Source organism: Parasteatoda tepidariorum, chromosome 3 (assembly GCF_043381705.1).
Source record: "Parasteatoda tepidariorum isolate YZ-2023 chromosome 3, CAS_Ptep_4.0, whole genome shotgun sequence".
NCBI classification, from domain to species: Eukaryota; Metazoa; Arthropoda; class Arachnida; order Araneae; family Theridiidae; genus Parasteatoda; species Parasteatoda tepidariorum.
This window is the reverse complement of record NC_092206.1, coordinates 22039889-22061546: the sequence shown is the minus strand read 5'-3', so window position 1 is coordinate 22061546 and position 21658 is coordinate 22039889. Positions and strand designations below refer to the sequence as shown.

Sequence of the window (21658 nt, the reverse complement as noted above, 5' to 3'; positions counted from 1 at the left end):
TAAATGATTTTGGCAAAATTAGCCAAATGTGGTTTTACAATTTGTGGTAAAATTTGGTAATTTTATTATGATATTTTAGAACATGGCATGAAAACCATTTAATCGGTTTCATTTACTTCCAGTTTTGCGCTTTTTACTAAATATGTTGTAGTAACAAATTAGTAAGGATTAGTTTTTCAAATTTCCCTAATATTTAATTGTTAATTTGAATAAGATAGATATGAAAATTCCAATAATCGAAGTACATAGTTATCTCATTTCAAAATTTATCTTACAACTAAAATTGCAAACGAGTATCATTTTGATAAGTAATTACATAATAATACTATAGAGTTTTTTTTAAGTCCACTAGTTTGAAGCATTAATTATTCTCAAATGTACATTTGCTTATTAATTATTGTGAAAACGTTTAGAATCAGTTTTTCATATTCCTTTAATAATTTGATTAAGATAAATATGAAAATTCAAACAATTGAAAAGTATAGTTATAGTATTTCAAAATTTACCTATCAGTTAAAACTTCAAGCGGATATTTGTTTAATAAGTAGTTACATAATGATTCTTTAGAGTTTTCCTTAAGTGCAATGACTCTATAAGGTTGACAGATGAGTAAAGATTGTTAGATATAAAGCGATGCAAACTCTGATGTCTGATGTCTAAGCTATTTTAAAAATAGCCTAGCATGTAGATTTTTTTTTACGCATTCAAACTTTAAAGATAATTAACTACTCTAAGATGATGATAATAATGGGAAACACATTTTTTGTTGCATTTATACAAATCTTTGATCTTTTCTAATTCGAGTGTGGGGATTCCAGATCTGAAATTAATTTTGCTCCTAAAGCCACTGATTTTTTTAAATGACATTTTGGTAAATTTTTTGTTGAAATGTACAAGTTTAAAAACGTTATAAGTAACAGGGGCTTGCAAAAACGTTGCAATAAACTTCTAGGAGAGTTAGAACTCTTCATCAGAAAAATTGCATATGTACCCATGCCCAGAAATAATGTCGTACCAAAGCCTCCTAGATAGGGTGATACACCTATCTAGGAGGCTTTGGTCGTACACGGTAAGGAGTGCTTCGCTATTATAAACTGTTTCTTCGCGTGCATCTGAACAGTAGTACTGTAGCTTGGAGCGAAAATCTGATTGCAGATTTGAAATCGGCAATACAAAATTATTTAAGATCTATTAAAAAATCTCATCCAACAGAAAATAATAAAAAAATATTGTTCCCCAGTGAAATCTATACATATATTTCTCTTAATACCACAATTGTTTCGATATTGATTTTGCTGTAACATATGCACTCTTCTACCAATTTAAAAAGAAAGAAAAACAGTTCTTCGTTTTTCCCTCTCGGGAGGAAAAGTCTAATCATTTTCCCAGTCGCAAGTTTTGTGTTTCCCTTGTTATAGCTCCGAATCTCACTAATGTAAGAGGTACATCATACGTCTTTTTCTCACAGGTTTCAGACTTATAAAAATTTACATAATTTAAATTACCAATTTTTCATTTTTTTTTTTAATTTTGCGTTCTGCATTTTTTATTACCTAATACACAGGGGGGGACACAATTAACACAGAGGTGTTTAAAGCTTGGCGGCAAGATAATTACTGAATTAAAATCGGTCAGAACTGCAATAGATGGTATTTAGGTCAAGACAATTTAACTAAAAAAAATAGTTCGCCATTAGGAATCAAAATGCCGCAATACGGCTAGTTTTGAGGGAAATAGACTGTTCTCATTCAGAAGTAGTACTTTGTTTACGTCACACTAGAGTGGCAAAGAGGACTATTGCGACGATCTTCGAAACATTTCTGAGGATGAAGACATGCCATCACAATTTAGATCCTCTTCAGAGGAGATGACTCCCCGCTTTGGTAGTCGGATTTGGTAGTCGCCGCGAAGTCAATCACTTAATGGGAGGTTGGTTTAACGCAAACCGACACCGCGCAACTTAGGCCTCTTTGCAGACTGATCAAGGTGGTCCACCCTGTACCCACTGACCGCAGTTAGTGATGCTTGATTTCGGTGATCCTCGATCTACTGGGAACCATTTCTCACAGCTTTTTGTATAATTTGCAAAATTTTTAATCATTTGTGAAATATAATTTACACAAAGTAAAGTCAAAAAGCAAAGTAAGATTTAAGGTTACTCTCTCTAACCATTAAAATAAAATTTTCCTCAACTTTTTATTACATTGGTCTGGGCATTATTTTAAAGCAGTGGTTTTGATTTAGAATGGATACTTAAAGCTTACTTCTTACCTAGAGGAAAGCTTTAGCCGCCATCTTGAATATACTGAGCTATAAGGGGTAAAATAAGAAGACAATTTTAAACATTACTGTCCTAACAAGTGATATATTTCTAATGAATTTTTTTACACTGTATCAAAGGACACCATTTCTAATTTATAGGAATAATAGTTAAGAAATTATAAGGGATTTAGTAATTAAAAAGTATAAGAAAGTACTATATTTGATTATACATAGTTACGCGTCTGAAATGTTGCAGTATTATCATCTTTAAGTTGAATCGATATGAATTAAAAAGTAATCGATAAGAGCAATATTACAAAAGTTTGTAACGTTTTTATGCGCATAAAGTACAATTTTATATAATACGTATAGTTTTGCATCAGTGGCTTTATGACTATTCTAGTTGTAAGCGGTTTTAAATCTGCAAAGGTAAAAAATTTTTTTTACCGTAAACTTTATGGTTAGTCTGATAGACAATCTGCTGATGGTCATATTACCATAATTTTAGAATAAAAATTCATGCAGTGTATCTACATTTCTAATACATAAAAAATAAAAAAAAAATAGTAAAATTTGGTATTGAAATAAGAAAAAAATTAATATTTAAACAAAAAAAAATGTTAGATTCAATGCATCGTTTTACGTTAAATCTAATAAATTCAAAATGAAGTCAATAGAGTTAATAGTTTGACTGTTTCGAGAGTTTCAAGTGTTCAAGTATGTGCTCTCAAGCATTATTTATTTTTGAAGCGAATAAAGTTTTTAATGAAGTGATAACTTTTAAACTATTATTCTTACATATTTTGTTCTTGTTTCATTCTATACAGTGAAAGTAAATACATAGATTATCATACCTTACTTTTCAAGGCAGGTATTTCAGACGAGTTAATAATCTAATTTTTTTTTTCAATATTTCGTGCATAATAAATACCTCATAACTTCTAAACTATTACTCCTATAAGCTTAATTAAGGTGTTATTCGATTAGCATCCGAAGTACATAGTAATGCATCACTTGTCTAGATTGTAATTTTTAAAGTTTTCATCCTTTTTGATGTCCCCTCCCCTCTCAGTAGAACCAAAATGGTGGTTTAATCACACTTCGGGGAAGGGGGCAAACTTAAGGTTTCATACTGTTCCCAAACCATAACTTTTAAAATAGGAAATACATGGGAAGTAATACTTCACTTGTCTAGATTGTAACGTCTAAATTTCTACCCTTTTTGACCGGTGATTTAATTACACCTCGGGGAAAGGGGCAAACTTAGGTATCGTACTGCACCCAAACCAGAACTTTTAAAGTAAAAAAAATACATAAGAAGTAATACCTGACATGTCTAGATTGTAATGTTTAAGCATACACCTTTTTTGACCCCCCTCTCTGTAAGACCGAGATTGCTGTTTAATCGCACCTCGGGGAAAGGTGCAAACTTTAGGTTTCATACTGGGCTCAAACCAGAACGTTTAAAACAACTTTCAACTTCGATCAAACTATTGAGCAATTTTTGTGACGCGTCTTCTCAATGAGAATAATCTTTTTACTACCTAAAATGTGCTACCAATTAATTTTTGTGCAACAAATTAATTAATCGTGCTGCCTTTTATGCATTATAGCTTTCAGTTGTTTACGGATTTTTTATTAGAGTGGTAGCCAAAATGTCGCCACACTTGATCCTATAATTTATATGTTGACATCAGCGTTATCTATATTTTTCTTCTCTAGAATCTTTTTGTCGTTTCTTCATTGATTTGGTGACGACCTTGTCTGATTTTTTCCCCCTCTTTCATGGATTTTGTTTATAATAAATTTTGTTGTATGATTATTAAGATGGTGAAGAGAGATTTTATTCTGTATTGAGTTGTTGAAACACTTTTCGTTTTGGCAACGAAACTTAAATATCGGAGATTTTAGGAGATATGTTATATTTCAGCTGTGAAGAGTTAACACAATTAAGTATGTTTTTTATTCACATGTTTTGCTTCGATAAAATTTGATTTATATTATTTTTGCTGTCGTTTTGCATTCAAGTTTTATAAATTTATAGGTAAGAGACTGCTTTTTTTTTTTTTTAAAATTCGCCTTATTTTTTAAATTGACATAATTATAACTTTTATTCAAATTTCGAAAATAGGTTTTTAATTAATAAATTATTTTCATTTATTTAAAGAATAAAATTCTTAATTTTATTTTTTTAAAACGTTGAGTTTAATATTAAAATGGATAATTTTTTTTCATAATAAATGTTTAATATTCAATATCAATGCTCATAAGGTTGTTTTTACTTGTATAGCTATATGTTTTTTTTCCTGAAATTTCGAAAAACACTTTTGCTTGAATCAGTTATCGAATGTTTTTATGTAAATGTATTTAGACAATTAGTTGTATTCGTGAGAGTTTTATTATTTTATGCAATATTATTTTAACCTGTTTGGCAGAATCAATTGTAACTGAAAGAGTATTTGTGTATGTTATTTAGTCGATTATCTTACTATATTTGAGATGTTATTTCGTCGGCTTTCGTATTTAAGCTATTCAGAGAATAAATGTTTTTTGAAATTCACAATCGAAGATAAATAAAATATTTTTTAAGAATTTAATAAAATTTATTTTAATTGGATTGAACGAAATATGAAAAATTGAAAATAAGCGAAAATATAATTATTGTTACATTTGTAAAATTTTGAAAAATTTACACAAAAAAAGAAAAATTTTGTGTGTTAATGTTGAGCAATTTTCACTTACTTACTTTCAACAAAATACAATTTTATTCAAATTACATGCTATTTTATTTTTGATATGAAACACAGATTTGTGAATGCATATTAATCTTGGCAAAAAAAGGCTAATTATGTAAATAAAACACTGGATTTACCATGTTCTTTTGATTTTTAAAATCATTGTAAAATATATATATATCATCCGTAGAAATTTGACTTCAATTTAAAATACAAAAAATGCTATTAATTACTCGTTTTGAAGTTAGTAAGATATTATGAATTTAGATGTATAAAAAACTAATTGCTCAATGAATTCTTTTCCTCTCATAGTTTATAAATGTTTTTCAATCAACTGTAACTTTGCAATGATTCATCAAATTATAAGAAAAAAGCTTATAACCACTTTAAAAAATTCCACTTCTTTTTAAAGACTTTTTCTGTATATTTAACGGTTTAAAGTTGTTTCGCTGTCAAAATGGTTTTTCTCTGTTTTTCATTCAAATCATAAACGGAATAAAACCGCAGTTAAAATTCTAGTTTTTGTCTCGCAGTTTTGTTTACAGTACGATAACTCTACCTTTTTTCTAATCATTATACGATAATATTTACGATTTTTTCAGAAATTATTTTGTGGCTCTGAACATATAAATAAAATTGTGATTTGATTCTATTGTTAAATTGATGCACTACCTGATTTTTATATTTCTTTAGAAGTAATGTTTGGGTACGTTAAGTTGCCAGACATTTTAATACTGGTGGGCAGAATACTCCCCTCCCAATGAGGTGAGCCAGGTTCGAATCCCTACTTCGGCTTGTTGTACAAATGCTGTTCTCGATCGATAATACTAACAAAGTAATTTATAGATTTTCTTTTTGCAAAATAACAGAGTTTGATATTTAAAATAATAGTACTTATCCGATTAAAAAACAGGTGTCTGTTTTTAAACAGCAGTATTTTTCTGTGCAGCAAATGTTTTTATTATAAACGTTCAGTTTTTTTCTGAAAATATAGCAGATTTTTTTTTATAGTGAACATTTTTTTAAACAGATATTATTTTCTAAAATGCAAAATCAATCATATTTGAGCTAGGCAACAAAGTTGCAGGATAATCGAATTATCCGACTCTTTGCAAAATGCTAATATGTTTTAATATTTCAATATGTTTTGTATGCAAATTTTCTAATTTATTCTAATTTATTTAACCCCTTAACGATCGGTTAATTTTCAAGAAAACTGTCACAAAAGTGCCAATTTTTTTGGCTTTTGTATTTGTATTACGTATTTGATTAGTGCTGCAACTAGTTTAAAATAAACTAACTATCTACAATTACCTTAAAAATATCCTGGTACTGCCATCAGGTGTGTAAAATGAGAAATAAAATGTTTTCCGGGCAAAACAAAAAGAATTAATTTTATTCTTATTGAATCATTACTACTGAGCACTCCAGCCCGTCAATATCACGGGAGCGAGAAATAGCGGGCGAAATCTCACCCCGTCATTTTCCCGGGAGCGAGAAGGAAGGGGTTAAAGCATCTTACAATAAGCTCAAAGTAGTAAAGGCGTATTTCATTTTATTTTATGACCGGCGTTGCACAGCCGACCCAATTTTGGGTTATAAATGTTCAACTGCGTAACCTCGTAATTTTTAACTCAACCCAGAAGACAAGGGAACTCCTGGATCCAGCGTTGAAACAAACCAGACTTTGTGGAGGATTTCTTGATAGAACAAACCCGCATTTATGTTAAATGTAAGGGGAAGCATAGAAAACATCCTACGGTTAGCCTGATGGCAAAGGGATTCCACGATCCGTATACCAATCAGCCAACTTTGGGTTTTGAACTTGGGTCATCTCACCTGGAGAAGAACGTTATATCATCCTTGAGCCACCGCAGCTCAGTGAAGGCTTATTGTAAATAACCTTAATAGAGGTTTATTGCAGAAACCCGAGACAAATTCAGTCTGATTGAGTAATTTTTTGCACAGTTGAGAAATAGCTTAAAAGTATACAGGCTTTTTGCAATAAGCCTAAAAAATGTCAGGCTGAATTCTGAACTTTTCCAATTAGATTGGGGCCTTACAAAATGGTGGTTACTGTCTTTAAAAGCAGGAATTTTCAATTAGCCTAATGCATATGCAATGAAAATTTCTTAATACGGTAGTTTATGTAAGCAGTTTACGTCTACAATAATGATTTTCATTCAAATTTATTTTGATCTAACAGATAAAAATGAAAAACTGATAAAACGTTGTTAACTCTTTTATTAAAATAGAATGAAAGCTTTAATGACAGTTCCATCAATAAGAACATATTTCACTCAAATGAAGTCTTACAAAATAAACCAGTCAGAACTTGTTTTAACACAAAATATTATGCAAACTGCGCAATATATTTAAGTGGGTGGCACTTTTACTTATTATTGATCAAAAGTATAAATAAACTTTGATTAAATTAATCGTTAGTGATGATAGAACATTTGAATAATCATTAAAAATCTAGATATTTATGGAAGTTGCTGATAAGTGTAGTAAAAAATTATATAATAGATTTTTGGCAGAAATTCTTGTTTGCATTGAATATTTTAATAATAAATAATTTTATCAATCTGTTTAAAATAATGTATCGGTACTTTTAAGGGTTTAAAGAGATAAAATTAAAACAGTGACGTTATCTATAAATAATATTTCAATCAATTAAATATCTAACTTCAAATTTTAAAACTATTTTTCGTACTTATCTAATGTTTGTTTTCGCTTTATATATATACACATACATCTATATCAAATGTATAGTTTCAGATGTTCTAAATTTAAGATGTATTTTTATGTCAGCTATCTAAATCTAACATGCACGAATTTATACTTAAATCGAATTGAAATATAATAGGAATATTTACTGCAAGTATGTAAATGTATATATATTCAACTAGCGAGCGGAAATCTAAGATATTAAAAAAAATACCTAAATCTAAGATGCATCTTAGGTTTTAAAGTATTTCTAAGTTACTTTATATTAAATTAAAGTAGAGAATTTTATAACTAGCAAAAATGTTTACAATATTTTTTGCATTATTGAATTTTTACATTTCATCATATCTAATAACGAAAAAAAAAAATAAAGATTTAAACCTTCATTCAAAAGTAAACATTTGACTGTCCTCTTTTCACTAACGCAAATCAGATTTCTTTTGATTATTATTATATTATTTTAAATTATTAATTATGTTAGAACTGTTATTTATTAAATTCAACATTTCATTAATAAAAAATTGACTTTTCATCTGTATAAAAATGTTTTCAAAATATCTTGAATCTTTGAAAATTGTAAATCATAGTACTACCATAAAAATATACAATTCAAATAAAAAATTTCATTTATGGATTAAAAAATTATGCAAGTTATCATTGTTAAAGTTTTGATATTGTGTACTAACTCTTTGTTCCTGGTTATAATTTAGATATAATGTACTAGCTCGCTGTTCCTTGTTACAGTTTATATATTATGTACTAGCTCGCTGTTTTCTAGAAGAGTCTTAAAAAGCTTATTAAAAATCAATAGCGTTTTTTCGTGATCAGCATTTTGTTTTATTATGTGTAAATGTTTGATGTTATAATGGTTAAAAATAAGAATCTATTTCAATAAAGTTAAGCTCACAGCATAACTTATTTATTTCTGAATGAGTTCATGGTCAAACAGCTAGTTTTTTTTATAGCTAAGTAATAATTGAAATAATTATTATTATTAAACTAAAAAAAAATTCTTATTAAATTAAACTATTAATTTTATTATTGATTGAACAATTTTGTTATTTATTTTATCTAAGCGTTTCAAACCGAAATATATTAATAATCTTCTAATCTTACTCAATTCAATATTCAAGCATTAAATACGCTCAAAATTTCTCAGTAGATTGCTGATTAATGGATCGCCATTAACATTATAGATAAAAAATAAATACTAAACCAATAAACCAATCAAAAATTTTTAATAGGCTGCCTCACATGAAGAATTAAGTGCCAGTAAAATCTCTGAAATTTTTTTATATTAATGAATCACATTGATATTTTAGACAGAAAATAAATGCTAAACCAGTAACCTGATGAAAAAATTTCAATAAGCTTCTCCACCTCGAGAATTAAGCACTCGCATAATCTGTTAATCAATTTCTGATTAACGAATCACGTTAATATTTTAGACAAGAAATAAATGCTAAATCAATAGTCCAATCAAGAATTTTTAATAAGTTTCTCCACCTGAAGAATTAAACACTAGCAAAATTTTTTAATAAATTTTTTATTAACGAATCATATTAATATTTTAGACAGAAAATAAATGCTAGTCCAAATATCTAATCAAAAACTTTTAATAAGCTTTTCCTCCTCAAGAATTAAGTACTCACAAAATCTCCTAATCAATTTTTGATTAACGAATCACACTAAGATTTTAGGCCGAAAATAAATGCTAAATTTCAAATAATTTTCTTGGAGAAACTCTGTTTCTACTCGATATTAATCGGTAACTCGCAAAATCTTAAAAAAAAAATATTTTTGTCAAGATTATTCTCCAGCTAAGTTAACTACTAGTACACAAGTCTCATAAAATTTAACTACTTATAGAGTATTTATAAGATCAATTGGATGTATTGGAGAAATAAAATCTTTCCAGAAATGACGTTACTTAACTTTGCTGCACCTGTGTCTATGCAGTTCTAATAACTTTCAATCACGACGAGACTCTAAGGAATCATAACAGCAATACTCATGTTCGCGAACAGGTAGTTTTTTTCGTTTGATTTCTTACTGACGGTTTCTTGATATTATGTTTTATGCGTTAAAAGCGTTTATTTAGCTAATTAATATAAATTTATTAAAAAATCAATATAATTTTCAGATGTAATTAATAAAAATTTAGTAAGTAATTAACAAGATTTTCTCACATTAAGTATTAAACTATTAGGTCATTAATAAATTGATCACGTTATTATAAAAATTAAAATTAGAGACTAGCTTATAATATTTAAGGTAATATAAAATGAAATAAATTCTTTTAAAAATATTGAATCATCCATATGTAAAATTTGAGTACTTATTTCATATGCAGTCAACTTAATTTGACTTCCATTTTGTATGTTGTCAAGATTAATAAAAAATTTCATGCTGTTAAATAATAATAATTATTTCAATTATCAATAAGCTTTAAAAGTGATATCAGTTTGACCATTAAGTCATTAAAAAATTGATCATACTATAATAAAAAAAATGATTTTTAGAATTAGAGACTAATTTAATGACATTTAAGATAATGAGAAATGAAATAAATTCATTTAAAAATACTCAATTATTTATATGAAAAATTTGACTTCTTATTTTATGTGTAGTCAACTTAATTGTAATTCTTTGTAAGTTGTCAAGACTAATAACTTGAATAATTTATTAAAAACCTTCATTTTGTTAAATAATAATAATTATTTTAATTAAAGCTATAAAAATGATAGCAGTTTGACTATTAACTCATTAGGAAATAAATAGATTATACTATGAGCTATCTTTATTAAAATAGAGTCTACTTTTTAACATTAAAATTTAATACAAAATAAAACTAAATTCTGCGAATTTTAAAAAGTAGAGAATGATATATAAACATTATTATTATTGCTTTTCATAATTTTTTTACTTGTTCAACAAATCAATTGAGATATTTCAGTTGGAATTCGATTTTGGAGTAAATTTTTATTTTTTCGATATCACTACATTATTTGTAAAGTATAGGAAACTTAATGTTTTTAATTATATTTTTACTGATTACCGATAATTTTTACTGATTATTGAATTTTATTAATAATTAGTGATAATATGACAGACAATACAAATAATTAGTGATAATAGGAATGTCGATAGGAATAATCAGTGTTAATATAAATAATTAGTGATATGCAACGATTCTAGACTAATTAATCGTACCAAGTAACTGACAGTTTTGACTTTTTAATGACGGAATTTTTTAAATACTCTGAATATTTTGTTTGTTTGTGCTTCATTACGAAAAGTTTCACTTTTGTAATTGCAGCTAATCTTCACTGAATAATAGGTAATTTTTATTTATCTCATCTTTGCCTTAAAAATAGAATAGCTTGACGTACAATTGTGAAATATAAATTCAATACCATTTAGTAAAAAGACCAATAGTTTGTTTTTGCCATGAATATTTTACCTGAGATTACAATTAATCTAAATTTTTAAAAATTACCAACTAAAGTTTATGTGCATATAAATTTTTTCAACAATGAATTTTTCTTTTCTTAATGTTTGTTCTTTTATAAACAAAATATTTACTTTCTTTCCGAAAAGATTAGAAAAATGCAGGATACTCATATTTTTTTTCCTATATAAGATAACCCTGTAATATCATTTGAGTAAAATTTGCAATATCTTGTAAATATATACCTTATCGTTAGACCACATGGGATACAAATGTAAGATAATATAATAATTACAAATCTGTAATATAGTCCCTTAATAAGTAGCTATACGCACAGGATGCAGTGATCATAATTACACATATAAGAATAGCCATTAAGCATTAACTGTAATAATAACCAAGTGAGCAGTAATTATATTTTTTATTACAGCTCTGAGTTGTTAACTCTATTGGGTAAAGGTATAATAATCGCTATATATGATTGCACAGTTGTTATGATAATCGTAGTATGGTAAAACTATAATGATAACCGTGAATCTAGTTTAAAGTATCTTTAATCTTACTAATATATTAACCATGTAATTTAATAATGTTACCTTCTGTAAAACTCTAATGCTAATCCTAAAATTTAGCATAGTGAATTCGAGTGATACTGAAAGATATTAGGTAATCTCATAATAGCACTTTTTTTTCTTTCTACATCTTGTATTTTAATATAATATGAAGCAACGGTAAACTATGTAAGGCCCTGTAATGAAAGCCATGTAAGGTGAGCATTAAATTAATCCCCAAAAACTTGAATATTTATCCAGGAAGTTAACATAGTAATTACTGTGAGGCAATGAATTCAATAAGATTATGATCTAATAATGATAACTTATTTTTTCCACACCTTGTACTATTTCATAACCCAATGAACAACGGTAAATTATGTAAGGCAACCCTATAATGAACACCATCTAAGGTCCATATTAAATTAATCATATTGCACCGTAAGACTCGAATATTTATCTGGAAAGTTAAAGCAGTAATTGCAGTGAGATATTGAATTCTTTAAGATAATGATTTAATAATGATAACTAAACCACCTTGCACTATAGCATAACCTTATGAAACAATGGTAACTAAGAAAGGCAATCCTGTAATGAACGCCATGTATGACACATAAAAAATTAATCATGTTGCACCGTAAGACTCGAATATTCCTCCAGAAAGTTAATTTAGTAATTACAGTGACAATTTGAACTCTATAAGATAATGATCTAGTAATGATAGCTAATTTTTTCAACATCTTGTACTATAGCATAACCCTATGCAACAATGGTAACTACGCAAAGGCAACCTTGAAAAGTAAAAATAACTATTAACTTATGGGTGAATAAGAAATGTGTTTGCTTTGTGTTCGTCTATAGACGATCATCTACCGAAGAATAATGATGTAAAATAATCTTCCTTTGGATGCCACTTCTATTTAGGTTTCTGATGACATGAGACTCATGAGGCTTCCTCTGTCTCACTCGGTGCACTGCCATTTAATGTTGGCGTGGACGTATAAAAGAGCTCCTATGGATGTTTATGGCACGAGACTCATGAGGATACTCTGTCTCACCTGGTGCGCCGAGATACATTCCGTTGACATGGACGTAAAAGTAACTATATATTCTCCAAGCAGCAGGTAGGTTTATTAAAACTATAGACATTCCTAAAAGACATTCCTAAATATTAATCAAACTATCTATTTCAGCTAGTTCTTTTCTAAAAATATCGCATTCAATTGTTGTTCTACATCTTTATTTTGTCTTGAGAACTTACTTAACTCAAGTATTCCAGAGGCAATATAGTTTTGCATTATATGTGGTTCTCTATCAATACTTGTGTGATTCAGCTACCAAGAAAACTTTTCATGATGAATTGCACCCTCTTAAGTGACCATGGTACATTCTGTATTTAAAGTTGTATACATTTTTTCAATGAATATTTTGATTGTTTTCTTTGGCATTAATCATGTTGGATAATAACACACATTGCTTGAGTGGCATGCGTGTTTAATTAGTTCTTATAGGAGATAATGCTTTTTGTAAGGATATATTGCTTTAGAATCCTGATTCATCGGTTTTGTTGTCAGTTCAATTCGCTCCATCACTGCTTGCTGGTCAAATATTTTCACAGCTTAAATTTCTAAATGTATTATGTTTTATCGCCAAAATCAAAATTTTGTCTCTTTCTTGGAAAGCACTTAGTAGGAAGACAAATAAAGTTTAGTGGCTTTATTTATTGACTGTAAACTGTGAGTGTATATTTATTAGGTCCTTTTATTGGCTAAGACATAGTGGAGTATGCTACCATCAACTGAACAAGTTTGGCTGAGTCAAAAGTACACGTAAGGTTTATTTAAGCTGTCAAGCAAATTTAACAACTTGATCTTCTGATTCGAAAATACATATCATAAAATTCTTATAAATATTGCTTTGACGCCTACTAAACCAGGACTTGGTTATGCATTGATGGGCAATGTGGGCATATACATGGATATCAACAATTTCTGGTAAAATAGAGTTATGCTCATATGAAGAATGCAATAATAATAATAATTTATAGTTATGTTAAATAGGTGTATTTCATACTTCCAAAAAATATTTACCTTTGAGTTGAAAAATTCATTTCATAGTCGAAAAGTACTGAAAATATTGGAAATACTGGTGAATATTTTATTGCAATGCATTTATTTGTCATTGCATGTATATTTGCGTAATGCATGTACAATATTTTTATTTATATCATAAATGCATGGTTTTTCGTTTTCTGTTCTGTATTGTATTGTTATAATTGCTTTAAATTGTTGATCTGTGTGCTTAAAATTATCCTTGATTGTAATCATTCTTCTAATATATGCTGTGGAATTGTTTAAGCGTTCATCTCATTTTTAACGTTCTTTATTACTTATAAATATTAAAAATTTAGAATAATTGCTTTTATTTTTTTTAAAAAAACTGCCAATTGCAGAAAGATATAAAATCTTGAAAAAATCTAGACGGAATGGCTTTAATTTCAGTTGTAAATTGGATAAATTGAATCAATAAAATGGATTTGGCATTATAATTACAAATGTATCAGTAATTTAGCTCAGTTGAATCACTGAATTAGTTGAAGTTAAGATTTTCGGAATCTATGCAGAAATAAATTATTTTTCTTCTGCAAAGTAAATTATACAAACTGTTAAAATTATAAACAGTTATCGTTATTTATTTTTTTGCTCAGAAAATGGGCTTGAAAGTTATCATTAACTACCACTTTCTGAATTTAAAATCATAACGCAATTTCTTTTTCAAACTTGAATCTATTTACTTTAAATTTTCGACACTATTAAGAAGAATTTTACCTTCTCTGGAGATGCTGGTGATTTATCACTTCATCTCGCTTGAAATAAGGACAAGTCTACTTAAGACGGAGCAATAACTCTTAGATCTTTTCCTTATGATTATGTTTTGTAAGCGTATATATTACCTTTCTGCAATTAATAAATATTATGCACTATTTTGCAAATATATAAACATTTCTCGCTATGCATATTGAAAAAAAAACGTGGTTTTAACTGTTAACGTTTATTTCAGGTTAGAAAATAAGAAAGAAAGGCTCAGTTACTCAAGTGGCAGCAACACATCGAAATATTTAAAAAGCTGACGATTTCTTGCCCAGGAGGTGTATGGACAAAAAACATTAAGATAATTCATATCTAGTACTTAAAAATCTTTTTCCCACCAGAAATAATTCACATCTGAAAAAAATGGAGACTTATTTTGAAGAGCTTTTCAATGGAACTACGAATAAGTCGATGACAAATTTTGATGCTTTGGGGAATTCTAGCCATTACAATAACACTATTCCGGAGCCTTCTTGGAAAGATGACATCAAGCCAGTGGTAGATTACCTTATGTTGATCATCCTTATAGTCGTTATGCTGGCTATGGGATGCGAAGTCACGTGGATGAACGTAATAATTTAATTTTATCCTAAATATTTTAACCTGTTCGTACTTTGTTCAATACTAGTCGCATGAATAGTTAATTTTACGATTGTTCTAAATTAGTTTGGTGGTTTTCAAAAATGCATAAAAGGAAAACAGTTATGATTAAAAAAATTATATTTGCGGAAAATTTATGCGTCGTAGGATAAACTTTTCTCTCGTGGTTCTCGGTTTCAGTTAAAAAAAATTCCAATAGATGGCGCTGCAATTCTTTTTTTTTTTGGCTGTTTTTCTTTTGTGTTTTGATTTATAAAGCTTTTCGATAATGTTTTTTTCGATTACGACATGCAATTATGGCTAATAGTGAACAATTCGAAAAATTCGTTACGTAATTTTTATTCATTGAGAGATTTCAAAAAAGTTTGATGAGATTTTTAGTTGTTTTTCTTTGATTTATAGGTCGCAACGCCATCTGTTGAAAACTTTTCAATTGAAGCAAAAAATATGGGAGTAAAATGTGTGTCATGTTATAGTAATTTGCTTCAAAAATTTATTTTTTTTTAAAATTCTTAACTGCTTTTCTGTTATAAATTTTTTAAAACTGACAATCTAAATTAGAATACCATCTACTTTCTTACATGTTTCAACTTGCTTTCTGACGAATTGTATATTTGTAGGTTAACATGCTTTACGTAAATTTAATCTTTTCCTTTATTATTTGGAGGCGGGTATTTAATTTGACAAGGATCTTTCAGAATTTAGCTTATTCAACTAAAATAATTCGTTTTGCGTAAAGCACATTATAAACATAGCTACACCCTCCTTACATCCACCCACCCCTAAAGGACACTTAAAAAAAGGAAGAGCAAATAGAGTAAATAACAAAGTTCTCAAAGTTCTGGTTTTCAACAAAAAGATTGTAATTTGAATAATCAAATAAAAAATTTACAATTTAAAACACAAATATACAAATGTTTACAACAAAATAATCGGTTCCAAACATTGAAAAATTTAGCACAATGCACCAGGTCGAAATCAAATCAAATAGTATCAAGTAAGTAATAATATTAATTTATATAGAAAATATCAAATCACTTAGAAAGCACCGATTTACAGAGAAACGGTATATTCGCAAAATTTGAAAAATATTAATTAAAAAAAAATGCAAATTCACTAAACTTTATTACTGGATTATTTCTATATCAAAGGAATTTCAAAATTCATTTATTGAAAATCTAGTACATACATCGATATAGTTCGTAAAATTAAGTATTAAAAATTATTAATTTTAAAACAGATATCTTCTATAAGCAAACCATACGGAGCAAAGATTGAAAGATGTGATAGATTAAGTAATATAAATTATTTACTATGAAATTTTAGTAAAAAAAAATCATTTATCAAAGTTAATCACTTAATTTAATTGATATACAAGGTTAATACAATTAAAAACACACTCAATTACGGCGACGGTAATGTAACCCCAGAAAAAGATGATTAATTTCTTAGTAAATTATTACTTAATTCCTTACGTTGTAGTTAAATTAGTTAGGCTTGCGGGATATTTAGTTAGAATATAATTCCATTAACTACCCCTTTTAATTATGGTATTTATTTTCATACTTTGAATTTTTGACAGCAAACTTAATTCGTTAACTTAAGAGTTTTAGTTTTAAAATAAAAATTACCAATTATAACTCATGAAAATGATACAAATTTCAGTCTTACCTAGTAAACTGCAAAATATCGCTAAGCTTGAATGACGCTAAAAGTTATTGCTAAAAGTTGAAAAAAAAAAGAAATCTTGAAGAATTTGCAGTATCTTGTAATAACATTGAAAGGCTTATAGCAATAGGCTGATAGGGCACACAGTTTCTTAGTTTTATTTCCTGATATGTAATTTTTTACGTTTCCAGAATTATCTTTTAATGCAAGCACAATGCGCAGAAACATCATGCTGCTTCTTTAAAAATCGTTAAGTTTTTCCTCATAAAACTCTATGTAAATGCTCCCCTGCACAGTATGAGAAAAAAAATGGCTTATTGCTGTATTACCCTAAGACCTTCACTTAAACTTTTCGCCGTGAGATTCATTCTCTTTAATAAAAAATATGAAGGTTTTTGTAATTTTTAAATTAATATTATGTTTTTTTTTCTTATTTCAGATTTGGGTACACATTAAGAGACCAATCGGCCTAATAATTGGTTTAGTTAGCCAGTTTATCTTAAAGCCATTGTTTGCTTATCTTATTTTACTGGCTTCCGGCATCAGTGGACTACATGCTACTGGCGTGCTTATTATTGCCTGTTGCCCTGGGGGAGTCCTTTCTAACACTTTCACTTATTTTTGTGATGGAGACTTAGGACTTAGGTAACATATAGTTTTAAAATAAATAATTAAAAATATGGATATTTTTTTGTTTTTTTTATGAAAATCTACAGTAAGAGTTCATCGCATTTTTTGAAAAGCACTTCTGTATGAACCTTAACTCATTGTGAGTGTAAAGTATTATAACTGATTATTTGTAACATATAACTAAGAAAACCCATTTTGTTGCCATTGGTATTATAAAAAAGATACTACACAGTTAATACGCTTACATAGTTAATAAACTATATAATTTATAAGTTAATTCCAAACATTAGTTATTATTAATTAATTTAAATATTTACGAAATAAATTATTATTTTCTATACTTCCAAAATATTTGCATAGAAAGCGTTTGGTTCTTAGCAAACTGCAGTTAATTGTAAATGTAATCTTACTTTAAAATTTTTATATTAAAATAACTAAAATATTAAAGTAACTAAAATATAAACTTTTAAGCTAGTGTATAAATTTCCTTAAAACCTATATTTAGACTGAATAATTGAAAAAATGAATATGTACCGCACGTGTTGTAAAATTTAATATGTAACAGAAAGTACCACGAAAATCTGATTTGGTAAAGTTGAAAGGGCAAATTTAAGATTCAGACTATTGTCGCTAAAATTATTCATGTCGCATTCATTAATAAGTTTACTTTAATGTCTGTGCCAAATGTTGTCAAATAATTTACATATGACCTGTATCATCAGTTAAATGTAGGAATTATTGTTTTTAAATAGTGATACAAGTCTTATACAATTTAACATACATCTCTCATCTACCTATCTTTTAAAACATAAATTTCATATTTTGTCTATGCATAGCTTTTTATTGTGTAATTTAAAAAAAAAACTACAATAATAACAGTAAAAAATGTTTAAATGGAAATTTAAAGAATTTAAAAAGTTTCGTTAATGAGGTTCTTCGTTTCACTTAGTATAGCCTATATTCCAAAAGGTATAAAAATAAAGTCTTTCATCAACAAGAAAATATATTTTCATTTCATTTAATTCTTTGAAAAATAATATTATAAAAAATAAGGACCATGTTACATAATATAGATATTTTGAAAGAAATTTTTCTTTAAAATTGGTTTTAAAGAGTGGTGTAAAAATTCTTATGTTTAATTTCACGCTGAAGTTAGAGACAACAATTAAGTTCTAAGTACTGCATCTGCTAATATTCTTCTGTAAGTTTTAAATCATTTTTTTTAGAATTTATATGATGGCATTAGTTTTGTTCCTCATACAAAGCAGATTTTAAATTAAAATTCTTCGTAGTAATTACATGCACCAATTCCTATGATATTCAGCAGTATTGCCTAGACTCCTACTTCAACTGTGGCTTTTCACGGAATCCATTAAATAGCGCTGTCTTCATCCTCTATTCAAAATAGATTTTAAGTTAAAACTATTTGTAGTATTTATGTGTATTGATTCCTATAATAAATAATATCATTCACAGGACAACTATTTCAACTGCGGTTTTTAACAGAATATATCATTTCGCATTGTTTTTATTCTTCATGGAAAGTAGATTTCAAGTTAAAAACTCTTAGTAGTATTTATATGTATTAGTTTTATAATACATCATTGACATGACAAGTATTTCAACTGTGATTCTTAACAGAATATACCAGTTGGCTTTGTGCTTATTCTTCATTAGATAGATTCAAAATAGATTTTAAGTTAAAACTCTTAATAATATTTATGTGTATTAATTCCTTAAATCTATAACATCATTGCCATGGCAATTATTTCATCTGTGATTCTAACAGAATATACCAGTTGGTGTTGCCCTTATTCTTCATAGAAAGTAGATTTTAAGTTAAAATTCTTAGTAGTATTTTTATGTATTAGTTCTTATAACATATCATTGCCAGGACAACTATTTCAACTGTGATTTTTAACAGAATATACCAGTTAGCATTGTTTTTATTCCTCATAGAAAGTAGATTTTAAGTTAAAATTCTTAGTAGTGTTTATATGTATTAGTTCCTATAACATATCATTGCCAGGACAACTATTTCAATTGTAGTTCTTAACAGAGTTTATTAGTTGCTGTTGTCTCCATTCCTTATAAAAATAGATTTAAGGTTTAAGATCTTTGTAGTAATTACATACACTCCTTCTTATAATAATCCGTAGTTGTGCCACGACTGCTACTTCAACTATGAATTTTTATTAAGTTGACCATTTAGCTCTGTCTTCATTCTACATAGAAAGTAGATTTTAAGTTAAAATTCTTAATAATATTTATATGTATTAAATTTTATAATATATTACATCATTGCCATGATAACTGCTTCAACTATGATTCTTAACAGATTATACTAGTTAGCGTTATCTTTATTCTTTATAGAAAGTAGATTTTAAGTTTGAATTTTTAATATTTCAAGAACTGATTCTTATAATATTCCTCAGTATTGGTATTACTAATACTTCAAATACGAGTTTTCACAGAGTTAACCAGTTTCCACCGTATTCTTTCTCCACAGAAAGTACATAGTGCATGCATTTAGTTAAGATTCAGCTTAGTGCACGCGCTTGAAGATTTTAATGTAAAATTATCATGAAAATGCATGCATTCAACAGTATTGCTTTGAGAGCTGCTTCAATGGGATACATGCAAGTAACGTAATTTGGGTATCTCTATCCTGATTGGTTGTTGAAACGTGGCATTTGTTTACGTTAGCAACTGTTCTTTCCATTCAATTTCGAGTAAGCCCGTTAACTGTCAATTCTCTTAAGTGACGGATTCTAAATTCTTTCACAAAGATTCTTTCTCAAACATTTCAATTCTTTCACTATGCATTTACACAGAGACTTAACACAAAGACAGACACGAAGCCATGTCGAACATAAACAAACTAATTATGCATTGAAGTTGCCAGGTACACAAAGCAAAAATATAATACGGTTACAATAAAATGCAGAAACAAATAATAAATCTAAGTTAAGTAAAAGAAGTAGACGAGAAAGAATTATATTTTAACTAATTCGATGTGCATTTAATTAACATTCTGTATTTAATTAACATTCTAACTTATGTCGAGCAACTTGGCTCAACTTAAATACGCCATTTTGCAGATAAAGATTAGCTGTCACTGACGGCATATGTCACATGTGCCGGTATGGGAGGCCTTCTTCTTCGTCTTGAAGAGCAAGTACCCAATTGTGATTTTTTTCAGAATTCACCTGTTGGTGTTATGTTTATTCTTCAAAGAAAGACGATTTGAAACACATACGTAGCATTTGCATGAAGTAATTTTTATAATATTTCACAGCATTGCCATGACTACTGCTTCAACTGTAATTGCCATGGGATTGATGCCTGGGAATCTTCTTCTCTATGGACGAAGTTTTGAATCAGAAGAGGTCGTGATTCCATATAAGGAAATGGCACTATCTCTTGTAAGTGTTACCTCTCCAGTGATAGTGGGAATGATTATAAAATGGAAACTTCCATCGGTTGCTAAGAAAGTTGCAAAGGTAAGCTATTTTTTAATTAAAACTGAACATTATGTTCGCTTGATTTAGATCTGAAAAGATCAGCTACTTTTCGAAATAATCAAAAAATTTTTTTTTCCTCATTTATTGCTTACATTAATATTTTCCAGAATAATAAAAATTATAGCCACTAACAAATATTAGGAAACGGAATTACTAATTTCTCAATTTATTACGAATAAATAATTATAATTATTTTAATAGTTTTATTAATTAAATAATTAGTTTATTAACCAATTTAATCCGTGAACGAATTTGATCCGATCACATAATCTAGTCTAAAAAATACTACTGGGTATTTATCGACACATAAAACAGACCGAAGGGAAGTGACGAAAACGAAGGGACCTGATAAAGTCATAATCAGCGAAAAAGAATTGGTGGTGCTCTCTTTCCTTAATGGATCCCTTTTAGTTCGTTTTTTCAAATATAGTGCAGCTTTTAATAGGTTAAGGAAACATAAATAGGAAATGGATACATAGTTCTTTATATCATAATTCCTTATACCAATAATTCCTCCATGAGTCTATAATGGACCCCACTTCACTGTACAGTTACTGATAGATACTAAAATGAATAACGCGCTTTTGAAGATCTCTCTCTCTGTATATATATATATATATATACATATATATATATA

The 21658-nt window shown here is 28.0% G+C and overlaps 1 protein-coding gene across 10 annotated transcripts in view; it reads left to right on the top strand.

Moving 5' to 3' along the window:
* The window catches only part of LOC107439844 (ileal sodium/bile acid cotransporter), a 39246-nt gene that overhangs the window by 11241 nt on the left and 6347 nt on the right, over positions 1-21658 (top strand). For 3 of the 10 annotated variants that reach the window (XM_071178405.1, XM_016052567.3, XM_016052570.3), the window contains 3 exons: positions 14790-15169; positions 17307-17512; positions 20796-21000. In XM_071178405.1, the coding sequence (XP_071034506.1) occupies positions 14963-15169; positions 17307-17512; positions 20796-21000 (618 nt within the window). In that variant the 5' untranslated portion in view covers positions 14790-14962. The other 7 variants (XM_071178404.1, XM_016052569.4, XM_016052565.3 and 4 more) reach the window with 7 other exon arrangements.